This window comes from Xiphophorus hellerii, chromosome 12, assembly GCF_003331165.1.
Source record: "Xiphophorus hellerii strain 12219 chromosome 12, Xiphophorus_hellerii-4.1, whole genome shotgun sequence".
Taxonomy (NCBI): Eukaryota; Metazoa; Chordata; class Actinopteri; order Cyprinodontiformes; family Poeciliidae; genus Xiphophorus; species Xiphophorus hellerii.
In genome coordinates this window covers 26,128,552-26,150,023 of record NC_045683.1, presented here as the reverse complement: position 1 = coordinate 26,150,023, position 21,472 = coordinate 26,128,552, and the positions used below count along the sequence as shown (strand labels likewise).

The 21,472-nt window shown below is 39.8% G+C and overlaps 1 protein-coding gene across 1 annotated transcript; it reads left to right on the top strand.

Moving 5' to 3' along the window:
• The first annotated feature begins 300 nt into the window (after window positions 1-300).
• On the top strand, window positions 301-21,271 carry LOC116730270 (glutathione hydrolase 5 proenzyme-like). The gene is made up of 12 exons (XM_032579347.1): window positions 301-371; window positions 1,649-1,776; window positions 1,875-1,970; window positions 2,699-2,879; window positions 2,960-3,111; window positions 3,340-3,489; window positions 3,669-3,796; window positions 17,682-17,842; window positions 19,183-19,277; window positions 20,233-20,339; window positions 20,471-20,581; window positions 20,665-21,271. The coding sequence occupies exons 2-12, from the start codon at window positions 1,716-1,718 to the stop codon at window positions 20,803-20,805; spliced, it is 1,383 nt and encodes a 460-aa protein (XP_032435238.1). The 5' UTR covers window positions 301-371; window positions 1,649-1,715; the 3' UTR covers window positions 20,806-21,271.
• Window positions 21,272-21,472: the final 201 nt, after the last annotated feature.

Sequence of the window (21,472 nt, the reverse complement as noted above, 5' to 3'; positions counted from 1 at the left end):
AAATACATTTGAAGCACTCCTCCCTTTGGCTGTGACATTTACTTTCCTTTTCTACTGTCGGTCAGTGTAGGAGGTGAAGAAGGGCTCCGCCTCATCTGATCCAACCAGGTACATAATCCTTCACTCACTCAGTTTTATTTTTCAGACACAGTGGGACAGTGAGAGCAGAGAAGCATGGCGGGATCTAATAAGAAGGTGTACGCAGTTTTCACACTGCTGCTGCTGATAATTATTGTTCTTGTCGCTCTGGTCATATATTTTGCTGTGAGGCCCAATTGCCCCAGTCCCCTCAATCTACCCGATTGCCCGGGAGGGACTTTCACCAAAGGTGCTGTGGCTGCGGACAACGTGAGGTGCTCAGAGATCGGACTGTAAGTGCTAATTAACACTTTTCTTCAGTAGTCAGAAAAATTAACAACTGAACTTGCCTCTGGTTGAATGATCAGCATACACACATTTCCATGGTGATATGATGATGGACACATCATCCTCAGCTGGCTACAGCTTACGTCCGGCTTTTGCCATTTTGGCCCTGCTGGCCAGATTATGCTTTGGAAGCCAAATGTAGTGAAGTTTCAATAATGCAGGCAAAATATTTGAATTTTAATATGCTATTTGGAAAATGTAATTAAATGGCGGCTGCAGCATTTGTTCCTTGTATAAATTTTATTTACCATCAAATCAATTTTATTTGATAATATTTAACATACTAAACAAAACTTGCAAGATGTTGTTTTTTTTTTTAAAATTGCTAGTTTTTTCTAAATTAGAGTGCTTTGGAAAAGGTCAGATATTTGGAAAAACTGGAAAAACTGTAACTATTTGAAAGTCAAAGGTCACACTGTTTTCTGTTAGCTTAACTATTTAGTGCAGTGAAAACGGACTGGTAGATGACAGAGGTGACAAAAAATGTTCTATTTGTCTAGAACAGATGTAGATTAGATTTACCCATTGCTGAACCGTGCAACCAAAACATGCAACTGTGGCAGACAGTCCAAACTGATGTGTGAAACATCAATAATTTCATGGAAATTATGGATTTTTAACATAAAGTAGGTTGTTGCACTCATTGAGTTATGCAAGCACTATATCTACAGAAAACTCTGGACCTTTCTAGTCTGTGAAAATCAGACAATAAATGAATGAGCTACATTTATTAAGCATAAATAATTTGAAAGAGGGAGATTTTTGTACCAAACAACATTTAGAGCAGATTGGTGCTCTAAATGGGGGCGGGACATTATTTAAAGAGATCATGTACAACAGAAGCCATTCTCTTGGTTATGTGCTTATAAAGTAAACACAACAACAAAAGTACTGCTGCAACTATATTAGTTTTGATACAAATAAAAATAATTTATTTCAAATAAACTGGTCAGAATTGTTGTTTTTGTAAATTGGATGTTTTGTAAATTGGATGTTTTTGTAAATTGGATGTTTTTTTCAGTTTATTAACGTTATGAATTCTGAAACTTTTACATATTTGGTTTTATTGACATTTCCTGATTTAACTACTAAAGACTCATCATTTTATGAAAGTACTTTTTGATTTTCAAAAAACAAATGATAGAGCATAGTTAATCATTTTGACACAAAAAAGTAAAAAAAAAAAAAATACACACATCAATAATGAGTGTGTATTTTACAGCAACATTCTTAAAAAAGGCGGCTCAGCAGTAGATGCTGCCATCGCTGCACTTCTGTGCACCAGCATCATGAACCCGCAGAGCGCGGGGATCGGAGGAGGCTCCTTTTTTACCATAATGGACAGTTCTGGTAAGAAAAAGGCTTCCACACAGTCAATTTCCATAGAGTATAACTGCTATAATAATAGTTACTGATAATATGGTGACGGTGTGAACATTTCTTTAAAGGTGATGTGACAATCATCAACTCCAGGGAGACCGCACCGTCCAGTGTGAAATCTGATCTGCTGGACTCCTGTCCTGATAAACCTTCAGAGGCTAATGGTAGGTAGCTTGCTGAAGTATGTCAACTGTCTCTTGACTTTGGCCACTGGGGGGATTACATATGTATGTGTGCAGGTGTGTGTGGGGGTGTGCGTTTAACTATTTCACACGGGGACCATTTTGGCAAAGGTTTTGGTCCTTTTCATATACATTTTCAGAGACAAATCATAACAATACTATTACTCTGGTGGTGGTGAGTGGGGGAGTCTTGGAGAAGAACTGCTCTGTGTGCCAGACGCTCGGTCTGCCGTGAACAAACCATCCCCACAGTGAAACATGGTGGAACATCTTGCTATAGGGATGCTTTTTTCCTCAGTTGGAAAAGGGAAGCTGGTCAGAGTTCATGAGAAGATGGATGGAGCTAAATACCGAGGGAATCATCCAAGAAAACATGTTAGGGACCAAAAAGAGACCAGACCTAAATCTGATTGACAATCTGTGGGAGAACCTGAAAATTTGACTGAGCTTTAGCTATTTTTCAAAGAAGACACGACCAACATTTACGTCTCTCCAAAGTCATTCAACCAACAATTTACTTAGGAGGGTTGAATGCAACCTTTTTGAGTTTGCTTCCACTTATGACTTACTTATTTGCTCTATGACATTATTCTAATAAAATACATGTTTGTAGTTTTAACATGTCAGGAATTGTTTTTTCTGTCCTGCATTCAATAACGCTAAACTACAATAAAAATATTCAAACTCTGTCCCTTCCTCCATCTGTGCAGGAAGCAAATGGATTGGAGTTCCAGGGGAAATTCGAGGCTATGAATTGGCTCACAAACTTTATGGAAAACTGAATTGGACAGATCTGTTCAACGAGACCATCGAGCTGGCAAGAAATGGATTCCCTATTCCTCTAGTCCTAGGCTCCTACCTGCCAGAGATTAAAGAAACTGAGTCCCTGCGGTATGAAAGACCGTAAGAATCACAATCTGGTTCTGAGGTATGAAGGACAAATATTTAAATCTTCCTCTTCCTCTTCTCAGGAAACTATATTCATATGAAAATGGAACCTTGATGAAGACTGGAGACGTGATCAAGTTTGAGAAACTGGCCGACACTTTGGAGCTGATTGCAAACAAAGGACCGGACGCCTTCTACACCGGAAGTATAGCAAAGGATTTATTCAATGTTACAGGTATTGTCATTAGAGTTTCCTACAGCTGTCTTTCTGTGTCTGCATGGCCCTTTTATCTAATCACAAATGAACAAACTGATTTGATGCGTATGGTGTAAGCGCCACCATACTCACTTCGACTGCTACATATCTATTAAACACCAGAATTTATCAAGGCCGGTGTAGGTTTTCATTATGTTTTTTCTCCTGATCAGCAGAAATAATTTAATTCACTGTTTTTTTGCCCAGGAGGAAACCTCACACCGGATGACTTAAAGTCATATAAAGCAATAGTGAATAAGTCATTGGATGTCCCTGTGGGAGAGGAGTACCGCATGTACATACCTCCACCCCCATCAGGAGGATCACTCCTCAGCTTCGTCCTCGACTTCATGAAAGGTTCCTGCTGGATGCAGACAATAGAGCTGTTGTTTCTCTATACTTTCAACTTATTACCTTTTAGAACATTTACTCTAATAATTCATGTAGAAATAGTTTTGATCAATCTTAGGAAAAGATGTACCATGACAATTAACTAAATTACAAATATCTAAATAAACTCTTACTTTTGTTTACAGAGTATGAAAATAAACCAGCCCATCAATTTGATGAAAATAAGACCAACTTTTATAACCTCTATGTTCAAGCTCTTAAACAGGCCAATGAACTAAAGAAGAGTATTCGGGATCCACGCTTCGTTCCACAAGTAAGTGATATATATTAAACATTGCCATAAAAAGTATGCATGCATAGATTCACACATGGTACTTGATGTTAGAGATCACACAGAGAATCAGCTGGAAATCAGAATTAGATGGTTTTGTGTTGGTAAAATTAAAAGATTACGTCAAACCTAAAATGGCCCGTGGATATGAAGGAACATCATAGTTCTGTGAAGTTATCCATAGGTCTGGTGTATCACAGCCATCACTGAGAGCATTAATGCAGCATATCATTGTTAACACAACCAGTCAGATTTCCCTACACTGTAGGAGAACAGGCCAACATTAAAAAACATTTTTCAACAATGTCCGGTTTTCCTGATGTGATTGGTGTAACTGTCTGCACCCATATTGCTGTAAAGGCTCCACATTACAATGAAGTTGTGTATGTAAATAGAAAGTCTGTGTGTTCTGTTCATGAGTTCATGAAAAACTAGTTTGTGGAGTTCCAACTGTTAGGGCCAATGTTCTGACGCACTATTTCACTGTAACCTGCAGGGGTTACAGTGGCTACACCCCCTCACATGTTGACGCCTAAACACATTTCCCTGCCCCAAAGCACAGAGGAGATGCATTTCAATAATACTCACACCTGTAAGCGCTCAGCTGAGGAGCATACTGTAGGTCTCCTAAAATGCCAGTGGTGAGCTACTTTGCTTCACTGTAGCTAACAAAAATAGTTTCAACTCCCCACCTTGCTCACACCACTTTTCTGCCACAGTGAAATTCTGTTTTTCCATGTTTTCCTCATGGTTGCCATTTTAATTATGAAAGGACATTGATCAGCTGGCTCACATGGTTGAATGTGGAGGCGTAGAAGGCCAAAGAGGAGGAGGTACCTTTTCCGCAAACTTTGAGTTCCAACTGTGATTTAGAAAGGGACACTGCATGTTGGTGTGCATAAGCACAGTTACGTATATAAACTTGGATTTTTTGGGGGAACGTGTTCTTTAATCACAGGTTGTTAAAGAGTATTCCCAGTGTTGTATAAAGTACTGAAATCTCAGAGTCAAGTAAAAGTATAAGTACCTCTCCAAAATATGACTTTGATAAAAGTCCAAGTCACTGACTGAAATGTTACTTGAGTTAAAGTCTTAAAGTATCTGAAACTTCTTGTACTTAAGTATGGAAATTACTGTAAAAATGGATGTACTCAAGTAATGTAATGAAAAGTACAAGTAAAAAGTAAAACAAAGCAAATGCAGTTTGAATGACATTTTTTATATTTTGGTAAACTTGTCAAATACACTTAAAATAATGCACACAACCAAGTGCAGGCAAAATTAAACCTGCTAATAGATATACCTGCAGGCATCATTTAGTTAAGAAAATTAGGTGCTTTACCTATAGCACAAGGTTAACTTAACCTGCTTTACAACTGAACCAGCTTCTTAGTATACCCTCCAGGACAGAAAATACAAAGTTTTTGTAAGCCTTAAGTTTTCCCTTCAAGTAAGGTCAGTGCTGAAAATGAGAAAAATAAATAGTACAGAAAATGCGGCCAACATGAAGAAAAAGAGCTGTTACGATTACTCTACTTCACAAATCAGTGAATCAGTCAATGCTACAGTCAGTAGGTGGTGCACACAACTGGTCATTATGCAAAAGAAAAAAAGAACTAGGTTAGGTTAGGTTAGGTTAAACTTTATTAATCCCATAGGGAAATTAAGGTTATCTGTTGCTCACACATTAATTCACATCCACACAACATTAAAATCGTACATCTGGAGACAACCATACATGATAGAAGAATATAATAAATAAATACATTCCCACTAAAAGAAGTCTAGTAAAAGTGCTTAAATGTGTTAAAAGTTACCCCGTCTCCCTCCTCCCCCACAAATAGCAGCATTATAAAGCCTAATGGCCCGTGGGACAAAGGAGTTTTTAATCCTCTCGGTTGAACAACCCAGTGAGAGGAACCTGTCACTGAAGGAGCTCCTCTGGTTGGAGAAAACAGTGTACAGAGGATGACTGGTGTTCTCCAAAATTAGACTGAGTTTAGACAGTGTCCTCTGTTCCACCACCGTCTCCACAGACTCCAGGCTCACACCGACCACGGAGCCAGCTCTGCAGATGAGGCGGTTCAGTCTCTGTATGTCTCTCTTCCTCGCATTGCCCCCCCAACAAACAGTTGCATAGAATATAACGGTAGACACAATGGACTTATAAAACATGTACAGGAGCTTAGGGCACACATTAAAGGAGGCCAATCTCCTCAAAAAGTACATTCTGCTCTGTGCCTTCTTGTACACATTATCTGTATTGGAGAACCAGTTCAGCTTATTGTCTAGTTGTAGGCCCAAGTATTTGTATGTGCTGACCACCTCCACCTCTATACCATCGATGGTAATAGGCTGAGGAGAGGGGGGCACCCTACGGAAGTCAAGAACTATCTCTTTTGTTTTTGAGATGTTCAGTTCAAGTTTATTCCTGTGGCACCATACCCCGAAACGCATAGTGAAGTAAAAGTGAAAGTCATCAAAAATGTTCATACTCGAGGAAAGTATGAAGTACTCCAAAATATACTTAAGTAAAGTAGTGAAGTATTTTTACTTCGTTACTATACAACACTACAACACTTCCCTCTCAATTGGGAGGGAAATGCAGCTTATTGGCATCTGAAGAGGGATGCCAACCTGGTTTTTTGTAAACCTGGTTTTGAACTTGCATGCCTTTCCTATATTCGTTAAATTTAGTCTAAATTGCTATCGCTATGGCTTCTGTCCCCCCTTGAACAGAGGAGTCTAGGTAGCCTGCTACAGTCAACATTAGGCCTAAGCTAAATACACCACGTGTGGAACTGAAACAATGCCAAACAAAGTTCATTTATGGTCAAGATTTCACAATACAGTAGTGCCTATAGTGACCAAGCTATAGTTACTGAAACAGGAGGATTATAACCATTTCATAAGAAGTTACCTCGATGTGTTTCTTCAAGTTGGACGGGGAGTTTTTGTAAGATAGAATTTCCACATCTTTGGGCAGGAATAACATACACTGCATGCGGTACGACGAATCTTTAACACCCACGAAAGAGTATATTGTGTTTAAATAAGGCCATGGGCTCTCATCACCAGCTGGTGGTTCCCCTGGAGCCGTGTCTGACGTAGTTGCAGTCGTTGTGGTCTCCGTCTCCTCCTCCATGTGGCTGCTGCTGATTGCGAGACTTGCTTTGTGTTTAATGGGAGAAGCGAAACAGGTGTATCCTATTGGTGGTGATGAACAAGCCCAGGCAAGCAGGCTACCGACTTTGTTCGGTAGCCTGCTTGCTACTTGCTAATCAGTAGGTGGGGTCAAAACACTTGCGTTTCTCTCTCTCGCTTTTTTGTAACGAGTAACTAAACCACACATTGAAAATGTATCGGAGTAAAAGTACGCAATTAAGTTCGGAAATATAGTGAAGTAAAAGTGAAAGTCATCAAAAATTTTCATACTCGAGGAAAGTATGAAGTACTCCAAAATATACTTAAGTAAAGTAATGAAGTATTTTTACTTCGTTACTATACAACACTGAGTATTCCAGAATTAACTGATATAAGAAACTTATAGAAAAGTTAAGAACTAAGAGCAGTGGCGCAAAAAGTGGCTATGCAGTGTATGCAACGCATAGGGGCGCTAGAGGGGGCACAAAAACGATGTGGGTAATTTTTTTTCTAGTCAGTATTTTATGTACTTAACAGCTGTTTGTATATTAATGATCAATAACAGAGGAACAGCACTGATTAGGCGCCCCTCCCCTCCTGCCAGCCGCTCTCCCCTCCCATACAAGTAGCTTGAGCACAAGTCCTTTCGAGAACGCGCGTTTTTTCTTCTTTTTTTTTAGTTTAAATTTGAATTATAGTAATGCCTCGACAACAGGGAGCTAAAGATGGGGCGACAGAAAAAAACTCCGGAGCACAAAACAGAAAACGGGGGAGGGATAAATATGGAGTGAAAATAGTGTCAAAAAGATTTGTGCGTGCGTAAAATGATTTGTGCGTGCGTAACAGGATTTGTGCGTGTGTAAAAAGATTTGTGCGTGCGTAAAAAGATTTGTGCGTGCGTAACAGGATTTGTGCGTGTGTAAAAAGATTTGTGCGTGCGTAAAAAGATTTGTGCGTGCGTAACAGGATTTGTGCGTGTGTAAAAAGATTTGTGCGTGCGTAACAGGATTTGTAAACCTTAAAAATAAAATACATGTTGATAAAGTACACACAAATCACCTGGTACGCACACACAAAACTGCAGTTACACACAAATCCGGTTACCAGTGCACAACTATTTTTGAGACTCATTTCACGCCTCGGTGGAAGCTCCAAGATTTGTGTGTAGATGGTGCGTTTACATGCTAGTAAAAGCTGGGACATCTGAGTTTTCTTCGGAACTGTTTCTTTTTTCCATAGTTTAATACGTATTTCTCTCTTTACTTGTCTCGTGGCTTAGACATATTTTTGTGAGAGAAAAATACATACGTCATTACACCCACGTCTACTTTTTAATACTATAAGATTGTTTATATATGAATCCGCATTTGGGACCCATACAACTGTAATTACTTGGGTAAAAAATTCGACCACTAGGTGGTGGAAGTTTATTCCGCTCTGACTGGGAAAAGCCTTCATTCAAACTGAGAGAAGAAACAAGAGAATGGCGGGTCAGCCGAGTGATCGTGTTCGTGGTCTACCGTCCGAAGTAAGTGGATGTTAAAATTTGCACGTTTTACTGACCGTTGTAATGCGTATTTTTTAGATTATTTCAGATTACGTTTTACGTTTCAAGTAGTTCGACCCAAAGTTCTCGCCCTTCTATGTTAGCAATAGCTCATGTCTACGTTAGCTAAGCTACTATTAGTCCTCGATTAGTATCACGCATCGGTACAGTTTAAAACAGTATCTTCCTGGCCCATTACAGCTATGTCTACGTTTATCACCATGCTCAGCTATTTTTATGATGCCGACAATAATGTAGGCTTAGGTGACGTCTTTTATTATAATTTATTATAATTATATTTTATTAATTATCTGGCAGATAATTAATAAAATATTCCATATTTAATTTGTATATGTCCTTTTTCAACTATGCAATTTATAAAGTGAAAAATTTAACACTGACTGAAATGTGGAAAACACATACATTATTAGCACTTTTTGGGGACAATAGAAATATAATTTCACTAGATGGCTACAATTACAATTTAGTTAATGTGAAGCACAACTTAACATATTATCTGTCCAAAAATGTAAGTCATCACATGGAAGTAATGAGAAATGTGGTTTGCTCATAATGAAGTAACAGAAATATTAATATTTTAAAGATTCAGCCGAGTTACTACACTTATATTCAGCTGCTTACAAGTGCTTCAGTGTTGGATGAGGTTATATTTTCAAAATTTGAAATATTGATGATCTGCATGAAACTAATATAAAAAAAACGATGCAGATGTATATGTATGGCATAGAATACATTTGTACATTTGTTAAGAGATGTTCTACGTATTTACTTCTGGTACGAAAGCAATGACCATCATATTCCAGGAAGAAATGTAGAGAAGAGTAAATCTTAAGTGATTACAGTAAGATATCAAATATATAGGTGATAGACGAAACATAAGTCTGTAGCAGAACTAAAAAAAAAATTTAAATCAAAAACTACAATTAGTGAGGAGAACTGGGATGAATCCTTCAAATAATAAAAGACGTCACCTAAGCCTACATTATTGTCGGCATCATAAAAATAGAGACGGACACTACGCAGCCGCAGTGAGCTGCTATCAACCCGCGTCTTTTTAAACTGTCCACCGATTCTACACCGTCCTTAGAAAAAAAACCTCTGGCAAAAATACAGACGGTAGTGGGAAGACACAGGCTAAACAATCACAGTGAAGTTTAACAGGGGCATTAAAATAAATGTGTCGGCGATATTCAGTGGGTTGTTTGATATCAGACAGAATGGGTCAGGAGAGGAACCCCAGACCCGTCAGAACCTAAAGAACCAGACATCAGTCTCTTCATCCCTCAGTCATTTCCTGAGACCGAAAAATAATATAAATGGCAATTTAAAGAACAAATCATACAAATAGATTAATAGTAAATAAATAAATATTGTGAAGAGATCATTAAAGACATTTGTTAGGATTGTCTAGGAAAAATGTTGATGTATTTTATAAATACAGTGTTTTGTGGTCAATATTATTTCACTATTTTATTAATGTGGGTTGCCAGTTTGGATAAGGCTTCCTCAAGCTATAAGAATGATAGAAAACATGCTAACAAAGAGCCTCAGACCTGCAGCCCACAGGCTGTTCTAGACACAGGCTAACAGAAGTGGCTCTTTGGCTCACTTATATATTAAATTATGAAATCTTGCCCTTGTTGTTGCGCAACACCCCCCCCCTCCTTTCTGTCTCTACTGTCTCACTCTCTACTTCCTCTTCTGAGAGGGGAGATGTGCTACCAGCTCTCCTTCTAACGGGTTAATTGAGTTTCCTAAATCTGCCGGGATTTACCCTGTCCAGAACTGAAGTAAACTCTGTTTAAGCTGGTTTCGAGAAACGATTCGCCTGGTTTTCTGACGGCCTACATCCAGGTGTCCCACCCTTCTTCCCCCTGTGAATTAGCCAGACTGAGCAGCCTACAGCCAACTAGTTTCACAGAGCACACCTGTTAACGGTCGCTCGTTCTCTATTTTACAACTTGCATTTCTTATTGAACCAGGTAGGTTTTAGTGACTCGGGTGAGTCCCAAGGATGACGTTTTAAATTTGGGCTACCAGCAACCTAAAAACATTTTAAACTTTTTCCTCTCCAGAATCAAACATCACAGCTATTTTACAACCATCAAAGAACCTTAAGGTGACTCATTAACTGAATGTCCACAACATCTTTTAGATTTTCTTTATGCTAAATATTTTATTAGTAAGGCAGTTTTGCAAGGGTCAGTACAGCTTAATTCAGTAGCAGAAATAATCAAATAAGTAAAATCAATCATCTAGTCTGTCTTTCCCTACTGCTGACACTGAAAACTAAAAAAAGGGAACCTTTGAGAGAGACGGACGGAGTTTGACGTTTCGAACCCCAGACCTGGCTTGATGATGAAGAAGGTGTTGCAGCAGGAGGAAGATGTTGATCAGCGAAGGCAGGAATCTCTGTAGGTCTGATGATGAAGAAGGTGCTGCAGCAGGAGGAGGAAGTTGATCAGCGAAGGCAGGGATCTCTGTAGGTCTGATGAGCTTCTTCTCCGCATGGATGGTGAGGTCACACAGGACTTGGTGCTGGCAGGAAAAAAGGCACCAGTTCTTCTTCTTTGTCTTTGCCTTTGTCTTCATCTTTGTCTTTGGGGTCTGAACCCAGCTGATGAGAGAAGTGCGATGTGAAGCCACAGGTTGTGGGCCTGACCGGTTGGTCTCCATGAGCGGGACAGTCTTCGGCTCTGTGGCCCCGGCTCTTCTTCAGCTGCAGAGTTCTTTGTCCATCTCTTGGCTCGAAGCTGCCCGGAGGATCCAACAAAAGGTTCCTCTTTTGCACCCACCTTATATAGGGTTTATCCACCCTTTTGGTGCGTTTTCATTGGCTGTCTGCTTAGACAGATGATCTCACATCCATCACTGTCCTTCAGACATTATGTCCTAATGTCTGTGCTTCTTTGTCTCGGGGTTGCTCAACCTCCTGTGTCTGCTGCCTGCACAACCTTTTACCTAAATAAGGCGTTGATCATCTCTGCTCTCCTGTTAGTTCCTTGCCTTTCACCTTTCACCTACTCTCTACCTCCAACATATCAGTGATGTTTAATTGCAGTTACACCTTTTACACCATTTCAAGTTCAATGTCAAAATCACATTTATATCACATTTATTTTCTTTAGCTTCTCTGATTTAGCATTCATTTATGATTTTATAACCATAACTTATTAATTATACTTATTATAATCTTAATGTGAGTTATTACAGATGTTCTTCTGAAAAGAAACCAAGAAATAATACATGATTCTAATTATTTGATACCAAAGTTACAGTTACTTGTTTTTCTTGTAAGTGTTCCCACAAATGTACGTGTAAATATTATTACAAGTAAACCAATATTAATATAAGTATTTTACTTTGAATCTTATCAAATTACTCAAAATGTTTAGATTTAATTCTTTAAACTTTCATGCTTTAAAATAAGAAATAGTCTCAGCTATTTTTATAAATCTGCAGGCTGGAAACTTCCTCTTTTTCCAGGAAACCTGCTTTTCCTGTTTCATGACTCTCTCTGTCTGACTATGATTTCTTATGATTAGATAGAAAAAAGTAGAATTAAAGCAAAGTTTGCATGAGACAAAAACAACACACACAACCAGATTTATTTTATTGACACCTAAGTCTACTGCTGGGCCTTGATGTCACTTGAGTGATTCATTTTAAAGATAACTTTATTTATTATTACTGTTAAACTAAATTTATTGACACTTAAGTCTACTGTTGGGCCTTGATGTCACTTGAGTGATTCATTTTAAAGATAACTTTATTTATTATTACTGTTAAACTAAAATCTCCAGCATGGGGAAGTGGGATGAGCTCGGATTTTCTTGACACCCCCTCCACGAGGTCAGACCTTTCACATGCTGGGAGTCCATCACCCTCCTGCAGTTCGCCGTCCTCATCCCCTGGAAAGAGAAGAGGTTCGTCTGGGATGTGAAGATGCAGATTCTTCATCCTTAGTTGTCACAGAGGGCTCAGTGTAGTCATCAAAACTCCACTTCTCTTGACACCCCCCTCCTTGGAGTTTTGATTTCCCCCATGAGGTGATGAATGTCGAAGAAAACTTGGATCGCTCTGATTCTTCTACAGGGACCTTCGCTGGATGAACTGTCGGTTCTTCAGGATGTGGGATGGTTCTTTAGGGAAGGGAAGATGGGCTGAGACAGAAGGCCTCAAAAAAAAAAAAAATTTTTGGCTGTTCAGCAGAGCAAAGCAAAAAGCATAAGCATCATGACGCTTTATCCGTAATCATGATCCTTTTCCATTTTAATCCATCAGGTGGTGACAGGAGTTCTTCTTTAGCATAGTCCAATTTCTTCACGGCCCTCCCAGTCCAAAGCCTTGAAGTTGTTCTTTGAACGGCAACCTTCCTGTAATAGTGGCCAGTCTACTGTAGGATGGCATGGTGCTTGATTCTCTGGCCATCTTCTCGTAATGTTCTGGTTTGCTGTAGCTAAGAACTGGCTTGAGCACTGCTTCCTCATGGACCCCTTTCTTCATCAGTAGTACTGTGTTGAAGTTCAGTACTTACTTTACAAAATCTTGGGCGTTGAATCTCAGCTTGATCACCGTAGTTGCAGGCCGATCTTGAGCTTTAATCCAAACTCTCTGCCCTGTTTTCAGTGACACTTTGAGCTGCAACTTCCCTTTTCCTTCTGAGCAAAAAGGAGAAGTGTCTTCGCCTCCCTGCTTTCTGTGACGTGAACGGAGTTCCTCTGCAGGGGAAGACCTGCTCTTCTAGCAGTTGTCACTGTGTCCATCAGCACCAAGAGGTACTTCTCACCTCTCTTTCCTGTTGTCCCCATTGGCTCTGCTACATCCATGCAGACTGAACCCCATGGGACTGTGCTCTTGATGAACAAACCTTCCATCCGCTGCCCTGGGTGCCCTGCGTATCGACCACATACCTCAAAGTCACACAGCTGCATCGGATGGGCTGAAGGGACATCCAGCAGTCCTGCTTGCTCAGTTCTTCACGGGGGAGTAGCACGCCTGCATATTCGAGGGCCTTATGCACGCACCGTACTACCTGCTCCCCGTGCTACTCTAGGACCACCTGTCCTTAGGTGTTCTGTCCCACCTCGACACCGGCAGAGACAACCTTTCTTAGTGGCACGAAAAGTCGTCATCTTTGCCCCTCCATAGGGCTTCTTCTCAGGTGTGCGCCTTGTCGCTGCACCTCAAGTTTCGGGTGGAGCCTCAGTTCTGCTTTCTTCTTCCACAAATCTTTGTGTGCCACTGGCTTGCCCTTTGCAGTCTCGAAACCATTTTCTTCCCAAATGGCCAAGTCCTCTCTAAGGGCCTGAGCACAGTAGTAACTGTCGGTTACTAACCTGGCACTCTTGATTTTCCTTTTCACCAGCTCCAGCAATCCTTCCAGTACTGCCGTTACTTCTCCGGCTTGAGCACTACCGGGAGCTTTTCCTTTCTGACGGCATCTCTCTTTGCCGTCTTGCTTCAGAATAAATCCCCAGTATGCCGACTGGTCGGACCCCTTTCTGGATCCATCGGTGTGGACTGTCCCTTCCAGTTGTCCTGGCTTCTCAGATGTCTCTTGCGGTCGTTTCTTACTGGTGGGTTGTGCTGGCCCAATTTCAAGCTCCGGGTCCAGCAGGACGTCTTTAACCATGTCTGCGTCTGTGTGATGATGTCAGCTGCTGGTGTTTGTTCCTCTGTTGCCGGATGTCTTCTCGATGGCTGCAGTGGAGGACGCGGTGTGCTTCCTCATCCATCGTCAGCTGATGATACTTTTCTCTGTTTCTTGTGCATGCTTGCTGGCTGGTCTTTTCTTTTCTTGTCAGCATTACATCACAAACCACTCCAGCAAGACTGAGCCAACTTTTTCTTTGTCAGGGGTTGATGTTTCAGTTCCTCATTCTTGGAACCAACTTCCCCACTTGCTTCAGGTCTGAGTCACAGTAGCTGTGCAGAAACTGATGCAGTTCTGTTGAGGTCTCCTCTTTCTCCAAACGATCTGGGCGGCCGGCTTCCTCCGGTTTCTTCCCCAGATTTTCCTCCTCGAAGTGATCATCCATCACTCCGTCTCTCTGTCGGTTCGAGTTGTCTATCCCCCAAAGCCTCTCTTTGCGCTCTCGAGCAGGGATGGGTCTAGACTATGTTGGCTACTAGCTTCACTGTCTGGATCCGGTCATTTATCCTCAGTAGAAGCTTTCCCTCACCTGTATGCCATACAGTTACTGCAAGGGTTGTGACTGACGGCCATATCAGTCACCATTAACTCTATTCCTTAAGAGTTAACAAACCAAGTGAGCTATTCAGATCCTCACATCTGTTTTTACTGACTTGGCATAGGGCCCTCCTACTCCGTTAGTCGAGCCCCACGTTGGGCGCCACTTGTTGTTGCGCAACACCCCCCCCCTCCTTTCTGTCTCTACTGTCTCACTCTCTACTTCCTCTTCTGAGAGGGGAGATGTGCTACCAGCTCTCCTTCTAACGGGTTAATTGAGTTTCCTAAATCTGCCGGGATTTACCCTGTCCAGAACTGAAGTAAACTCTGTTTAAGCTGGTTTCGAGAAACGATTCGCCTGGTTTTCTGACGGCCTACATCCAGGTGTCCCACCCTTCTTCCCCCTGTGAATTAGCCAGACTGAGCAGCCTACAGCCAACTAGTTTCACAGAGCACACCTGTTAACGGTCGCTCGTTCTCTATTTTACAACTTGCATTTCTTATTGAACCAGGTAGGTTTTAGTGACTCGGGTGAGTCCCAAGGATGACGTTTTAAATTTGGGCTACCAGCAACCTAAAAACATTTTAAACTTTTTCCTCTCCAGAATCAAACATCACAGCTATTTTACAACCATCAAAGAACCTTAAGGTGACTCATTAACTGAATGTCCACAACATCTTTTAGATTTTCTTTATGCTAAATATTTTATTAGTAAGGCAGTTTTGCAAGGGTCAGTACAGCTTAATTCAGTAGCAGAAATAATCAAATAAGTAAAATCAATCATCTAGTCTGTCTTTCCCTACTGCTGACACTGAAAACTAAAAAAAGGGAACCTTTGAGAGAGACGGACGGAGTTTGACGTTTCGAACCCCAGACCTGGCTTGATGATGAAGAAGGTGTTGCAGCAGGAGGAAGATGTTGATCAGCGAAGGCAGGAATCTCTGTAGGTCTGATGATGAAGAAGGTGCTGCAGCAGGAGGAGGAAGTTGATCAGCGAAGGCAGGGATCTCTGTAGGTCTGATGAGCTTCTTCTCCGCATGGATGGTGAGGTCACACAGGACTTGGTGCTGGCAGGAAAAAAGGCACCAGTTCTTCTTCTTTGTCTTTGCCTTTGTCTTCATCTTTGTCTTTGGGGTCTGAACCCAGCTGATGAGAGAAGTGCGATGTGAAGCCACAGGTTGTGGGCCTGACCGGTTGGTCTCCATGAGCGGGACAGTCTTCGGCTCTGTGGCCCCGGCTCTTCTTCAGCTGCAGAGTTCTTTGTCCATCTCTTGGCTCGAAGCTGCCCGGAGGATCCAACAAAAGGTTCCTCTTTTGCACCCACCTTATATAGGGTTTATCCACCCTTTTGGTGCGTTTTCATTGGCTGTCTGCTTAGACAGATGATCTCACATCCATCACTGTCCTTCAGACATTATGTCCTAATGTCTGTGCTTCTTTGTCTCGGGGTTGCTCAACCTCCTGTGTCTGCTGCCTGCACAACCTTTTACCTAAATAAGGCGTTGATCATCTCTGCTCTCCTGTTAGTTCCTTGCCTTTCACCTTTCACCTACTCTCTACCTCCAACATATCAGTGATGTTTAATTGCAGTTACACCTTTTACACCATTTCAAGTTCAATGTCAAAATCACATTTATATCACATTTATTTTCTTTAGCTTCTCTGATTTAGCATTCATTTATGATTTTATAACCATAACTTATTAATTATACTTATTATAATCTTAATGTGAGTTATTACAGATGTTCTTCTGAAAAGAAACCAAGAAATAATACATGATTCTAATTATTTGATACCAAAGTTACAGTTACTTGTTTTTCTTGTAAGTGTTCCCACAAATGTACGTGTAAATATTATTACAAGTAAACCAATATTAATATAAGTATTTTACTTTGAATCTTATCAAATTACTCAAAATGTTTAGATTTAATTCTTTAAACTTTCATGCTTTAAAATAAGAAATAGTCTCAGCTATTTTTATAAATCTGCAGGCTGGAAACTTCCTCTTTTTCCAGGAAACCTGCTTTTCCTGTTTCATGACTCTCTCTGTCTGACTATGATTTCTTATGATTAGATAGAAAAAAGTAGAATTAAAGCAAAGTTTGCATGAGACAAAAACAACACACACAACCAGATTTATTTTATTGACACCTAAGTCTACTGCTGGGCCTTGATGTCACTTGAGTGATTCATTTTAAAGATAACTTTATTTATTATTACTGTTAAACTAAATTTATTGACACTTAAGTCTACTGTTGGGCCTTGATGTCACTTGAGTGATTCATTTTAAAGATAACTTTATTTATTATTACTGTTAAACTAAAATCTCCAGCATGGGGAAGTGGGATGAGCTCGGATTTTCTTGACACCCTGTTTTTTGTTTCATTCTTTTTTAATTGCCATGTAGGCAGCAATTTATTCACATATATGTACATTTATTATTATTGATACTTTAATTAAAGATGAGTTGTACAAGTTTATGACATGGGGGCGGCGGGGGACATGCTAGCATACACCTCAGAAAGTATGTAGTTGCGCCCCTGACTAAGAGTAACATTAAAGAACAGACAGTGAAGTTCTAGAATAAGAATGTCTAAACAAATGAATAAAATCAGACAGCAAAAATAAATCCAAAACACCACAGCAAAGTTAAATGAAATCAAAGTAACACACAGGAAATGGGTGCAATGTGATGAAGGATACGTTCAAAAAACCTGACTGAAAGTGGACAAGTTTGCTGTACTGAACCAGAGCAGATCAGAACCTTCTCTATGATCTTAGCAGAGGAAGATTGGAGATGGGTCTGTAACTGCCAAAGAGAGAAAAATGTCTTCTTTTTTCAAAAGAGAATCGGTGAAAGAGTTTTGAAATTAGCGTTTGAAAACTGGTTACGAAATCCCTCTAAAAAAACCCATACTGACAATCTTATTTATTATTACTTTCTTTCCTTTAATTTTTGCAGAAGGCAGACAAAATGGCAAATGTTAACTCAGTTAAGAACATACTGGACAACTGTACACTCAGCAAAAACGACGCCTGTTATGAGAGTGTGGGTACCACACACGTGTCTGTGGTGGACCAATATGGAACATTTGTCGCCGTCACCAGCAGCATCAATGACATGTGAGTATCTGATTTGTTCTGCTTCAACATCTATAGACAGTTTTCAAAGTAACAACCAACTGAGACTCACTGATAATCTTGGGGAGGGAAGAGTTAGAGAAACATCTTCTGATCTAGAACTGGAGTTTATTTTACTCATTGATGATATAACAGGCTGTTTTCATCAAATCAGCTACTAAAGGGAGAACAACTGTGCTCTAAAAAATGTAAACAGTAATGATTTTGTTAACTATGATTTTAAAATGATTTAGGATTCACTGTTGCTCCCATAGAACCAGTTGTGGACAAAACAGTTCAAGCAGCATAATAATAATTCTTACCATCTGCTAGTCATACCTCAGCATGACTAGCATATCACAACTTTTTTTTATAACAGTATATGGCAAATCTCTCTCTCTCTCTCTATATATATATATATATATACAGTATATATACATATATATATATATACAGTATATATACATATATATATGTATATATATATATGTAACTTGTAACTCACTTTTCATTAACAAAAATCTCAAAGTGCTACTCACATGTAATCATGGAGAATAACAATCAAATGTAAAATGTAAAAACAATGTAAAAAAAAAACAGTAAGAAAAATTTTATAAAAAAGTTTTTAAAAAAATAGCGATGTACTAGGAAATAAGAAATAGGATGATTGGCTTATTTTTCTTGACTGGCGTTGAGCAGCTGGAACTCCAAAATTTAGTTTTCTTCCCATCAGTAAGTGAGCCATACTAAACACTACAGAAGCATTGTGGATGATAGAAGAAGACTTAAGCTGCAGTAAAATGTTTCAAATTAAATCAAAGTAACCACAGTGCTGTAAGAAGCAGTTCATTAATTCTCACTCACAGATAACAGGAAGGCTCAACAGATCCCAGCAAAGCTACTCTTTTTCAAATATCAAACTTTTGTCATGGAACTTGTTGAATTTGTAAAGGTTGGGGGGCTTTTAAAACTTTCAGTGTTAAAGGTTTAATGCTTCTTTTTTGAAGAAAGGTTCTGTGAGGTTATAATCAATAATACTTCCCCTATCACTGTGATTAAATAAATCCTCAGAGTGGTGAATTCTAGCGCCTAGTCAGATTTACACCACCTGTTTTAGCTAACCTGATCTATTTGAAACAACTCAAACTAACAATGTTATCATTGGAATAAAATGCTCTGTAAGTTGATATTGACAGTCCGCCGATTCATAACAGGCTGCTCCGTTTAGAGCTGCTGTTTTGTTCAGCCAAATAACATCCATGTTTCTAAATGCTAGCACAGTATTGCTAGCCATGCTAATCCCAAAATATGATACTAAAGTGAGTTAAACATCTTTTTAACAGATTTGGCTCCAAGGTTTACTCTCCAAACACCGGAATCCTCCTCAACAACCAGCTGCGGGACTTTTGTGGTAGAAATATTTCTAATATCGCTAAAGGTAATCACATTAATATGATGTCTTTTTATTAGTTAAGTTAAATCGATAATAATCCAAATACCATTTTTTGCAACAACTTTCAGCCTTGGAATTAAAGGCCTTAAACATTTTCTATAATTCGGCTTTATAACTGCAATGGTAAAGTAAACTTTCTGGCCCAAGTGAAAGTGTCATATTGACTTTTTATTATGTAGTATCAGGATTTCAATCAATTTCCAATGTTTTGGGATGGTTTCTACCCATCTTCAAACATGGGTCGCGCTAACCACTACGCCACCACAGCACGCCCTTGCAAGCATTTTTAATCATCACTTTCTTTGCTGCTGTGTGTTGGGGAAGCAGCATCAGAGCCAGCGACTCTAATAGACTAGACAAAATCATCAGGAAAGCTGGCTCTGTACTGGGACTAAGGCTGGAGTCCCTGGAAACTGTGGTGGAGAGGAGGACACTGAAGAAGGTTCTGTCTATTATGGACAATAAACAGCACCCTCTCCACCACATAGTGGACAGACAGCGGAGCACCTTCTCACATAGACTGCTCCAGCTCTGCTGTCGTAGGGACAGATACAGGAAATCCTTCCTGCCACATGCCATCTCACTGTACAATAAAAGCTAAATCATTGTTCTGCACTAATCAGTCCAATTTTGCACAACTGCACTGTGGCACACTTGCTGTACATATATTTACATATACATTCTGTTCTGCATTTTTTGAATCTTTGCAAGGACTGCTCTAAGCTGCTTTTTATATTGACAGCATGTTATATTTTATTTTTATTTTATCTTGTCTACAATTGCTACTCAGTGGTGGATGTTGTGTGTCTTGTCTCTATGCTGCTGTAACTGCGAAATAATTTCCCTGCTGGGATGAATAAAGTAATTCTATTCTATTCTATTCTATTAATATTGTTCTTGTGATCGGTCTGAACTGCAGTTGTTTGTGTTGTGTTTCTAGGGGAGCAGCCCCCCTCCTCCATGGCCCCTGCTGTGCTGAAGTCAAAGTCGAGGACGCTGGCGATTGGAGCGAGCGGTGGGAGCATGATCACGACTGGAATAGCCTCTGTACGTGTCCATGGCGATCCCACTAAGAGTAGTTAGCATTATCTGCTGCACACTGATGCTCACACCTCTGTGTTCATGATCATCTGTACTGTAACCCACATTCCCATCAGTGTGTTTTCTTTCTCTTCCAGGCTCTCATCAACCACCTTTGGTTTGGGAAGAGCCTCAAGGAGGCGATTGATACTCGCGTTGTCTATGTTGACTGTGAAAACAAAATGAAATTAGAACCCAGCTTTGACAGTGTAATGTATTTGTGACTCTTTCAGCATCAGATAAAACACTGCCTAGCTTTAAACTCATCCTGTTTTTCCTTCTTTCTCCTCAGGCTTTAATTAAAGAACTTGAGGAACGTGGACATAAACTAGGAAACAAATTCTACAATGTGGTTAACGCTGTGGAGAAAAAGGACGGCTACATCTGTGCTGTGTCTGACGACAGGAAACTTGGAAAAGCAGCTGGTTATTGACAAAACCAGTCAGTAATGCTGGTCATGGGGGTTGTTCTGAAAATGAGTGAGATCTTCCTGCAGCAGAAGTTGTTTGTTGTTCTTAAACGTCATTGAACAACAGGCGAAGAAACGGGTTTAGTTTTCTGAGTGTTTGCTGTAACCTGGCTTTATGTTACTGGAATGAGCTGACAGACTGTACCAAGATGTTATCAGGGGAAAAAAACATTTTTATGTAGGAGATGGTCTTAAATATTTTTGCCCTTTTATTAATGGTTTTTTAAAGATGGTGAAGAGAATGTACTAATCCAAATAATCTCCACAGTTACTTCATAAATTTACCTGTAAAGAGGATTCACTAATATATAACAGGGACGGTTTGGTGGAAATACTGCATTTTAAATATTAGCTGTAATTCCTTCTTTTAATTGTACTCCACAGTTTATTGAATTTCTTGTGTTTGTTGCAATAAAATATGAACATTATAGCAATTTTAGTAGGAAATATTTATTTTCACAGGCTTCATGATTTTAAGTTCCCTAAAAAGAGGCGCCAAGGTAGAAAATTATCTATAGAAGATGAACTGAAATTTATTAAGTAAGCAAACAAATCCTGCAAAAGACTTAAACCACATTTGAGATATATGTCCTTCATCTGATCCTCTGAAGGTTAGGATGTCATCTGGTAT

Coding starts and splice junctions, on each gene's coding strand:
- LOC116730270 (XM_032579347.1), top strand. CDS start 1,716: ATGAACCCGCAGAGCGCGGGGATCGGAGGAGGCTCCTTTTTTACCATA. Junction 3,112..3,339: donor GGATTTATTCAATGTTACAG/GTATTGTCATTA, acceptor TTTTTTGCCCAG/GAGGAAACCTCACACCGGAT. Junction 17,843..19,182: donor ACCAGCAGCATCAATGACAT/GTGAGTATCTGA, acceptor TCTTTTTAACAG/ATTTGGCTCCAAGGTTTACT.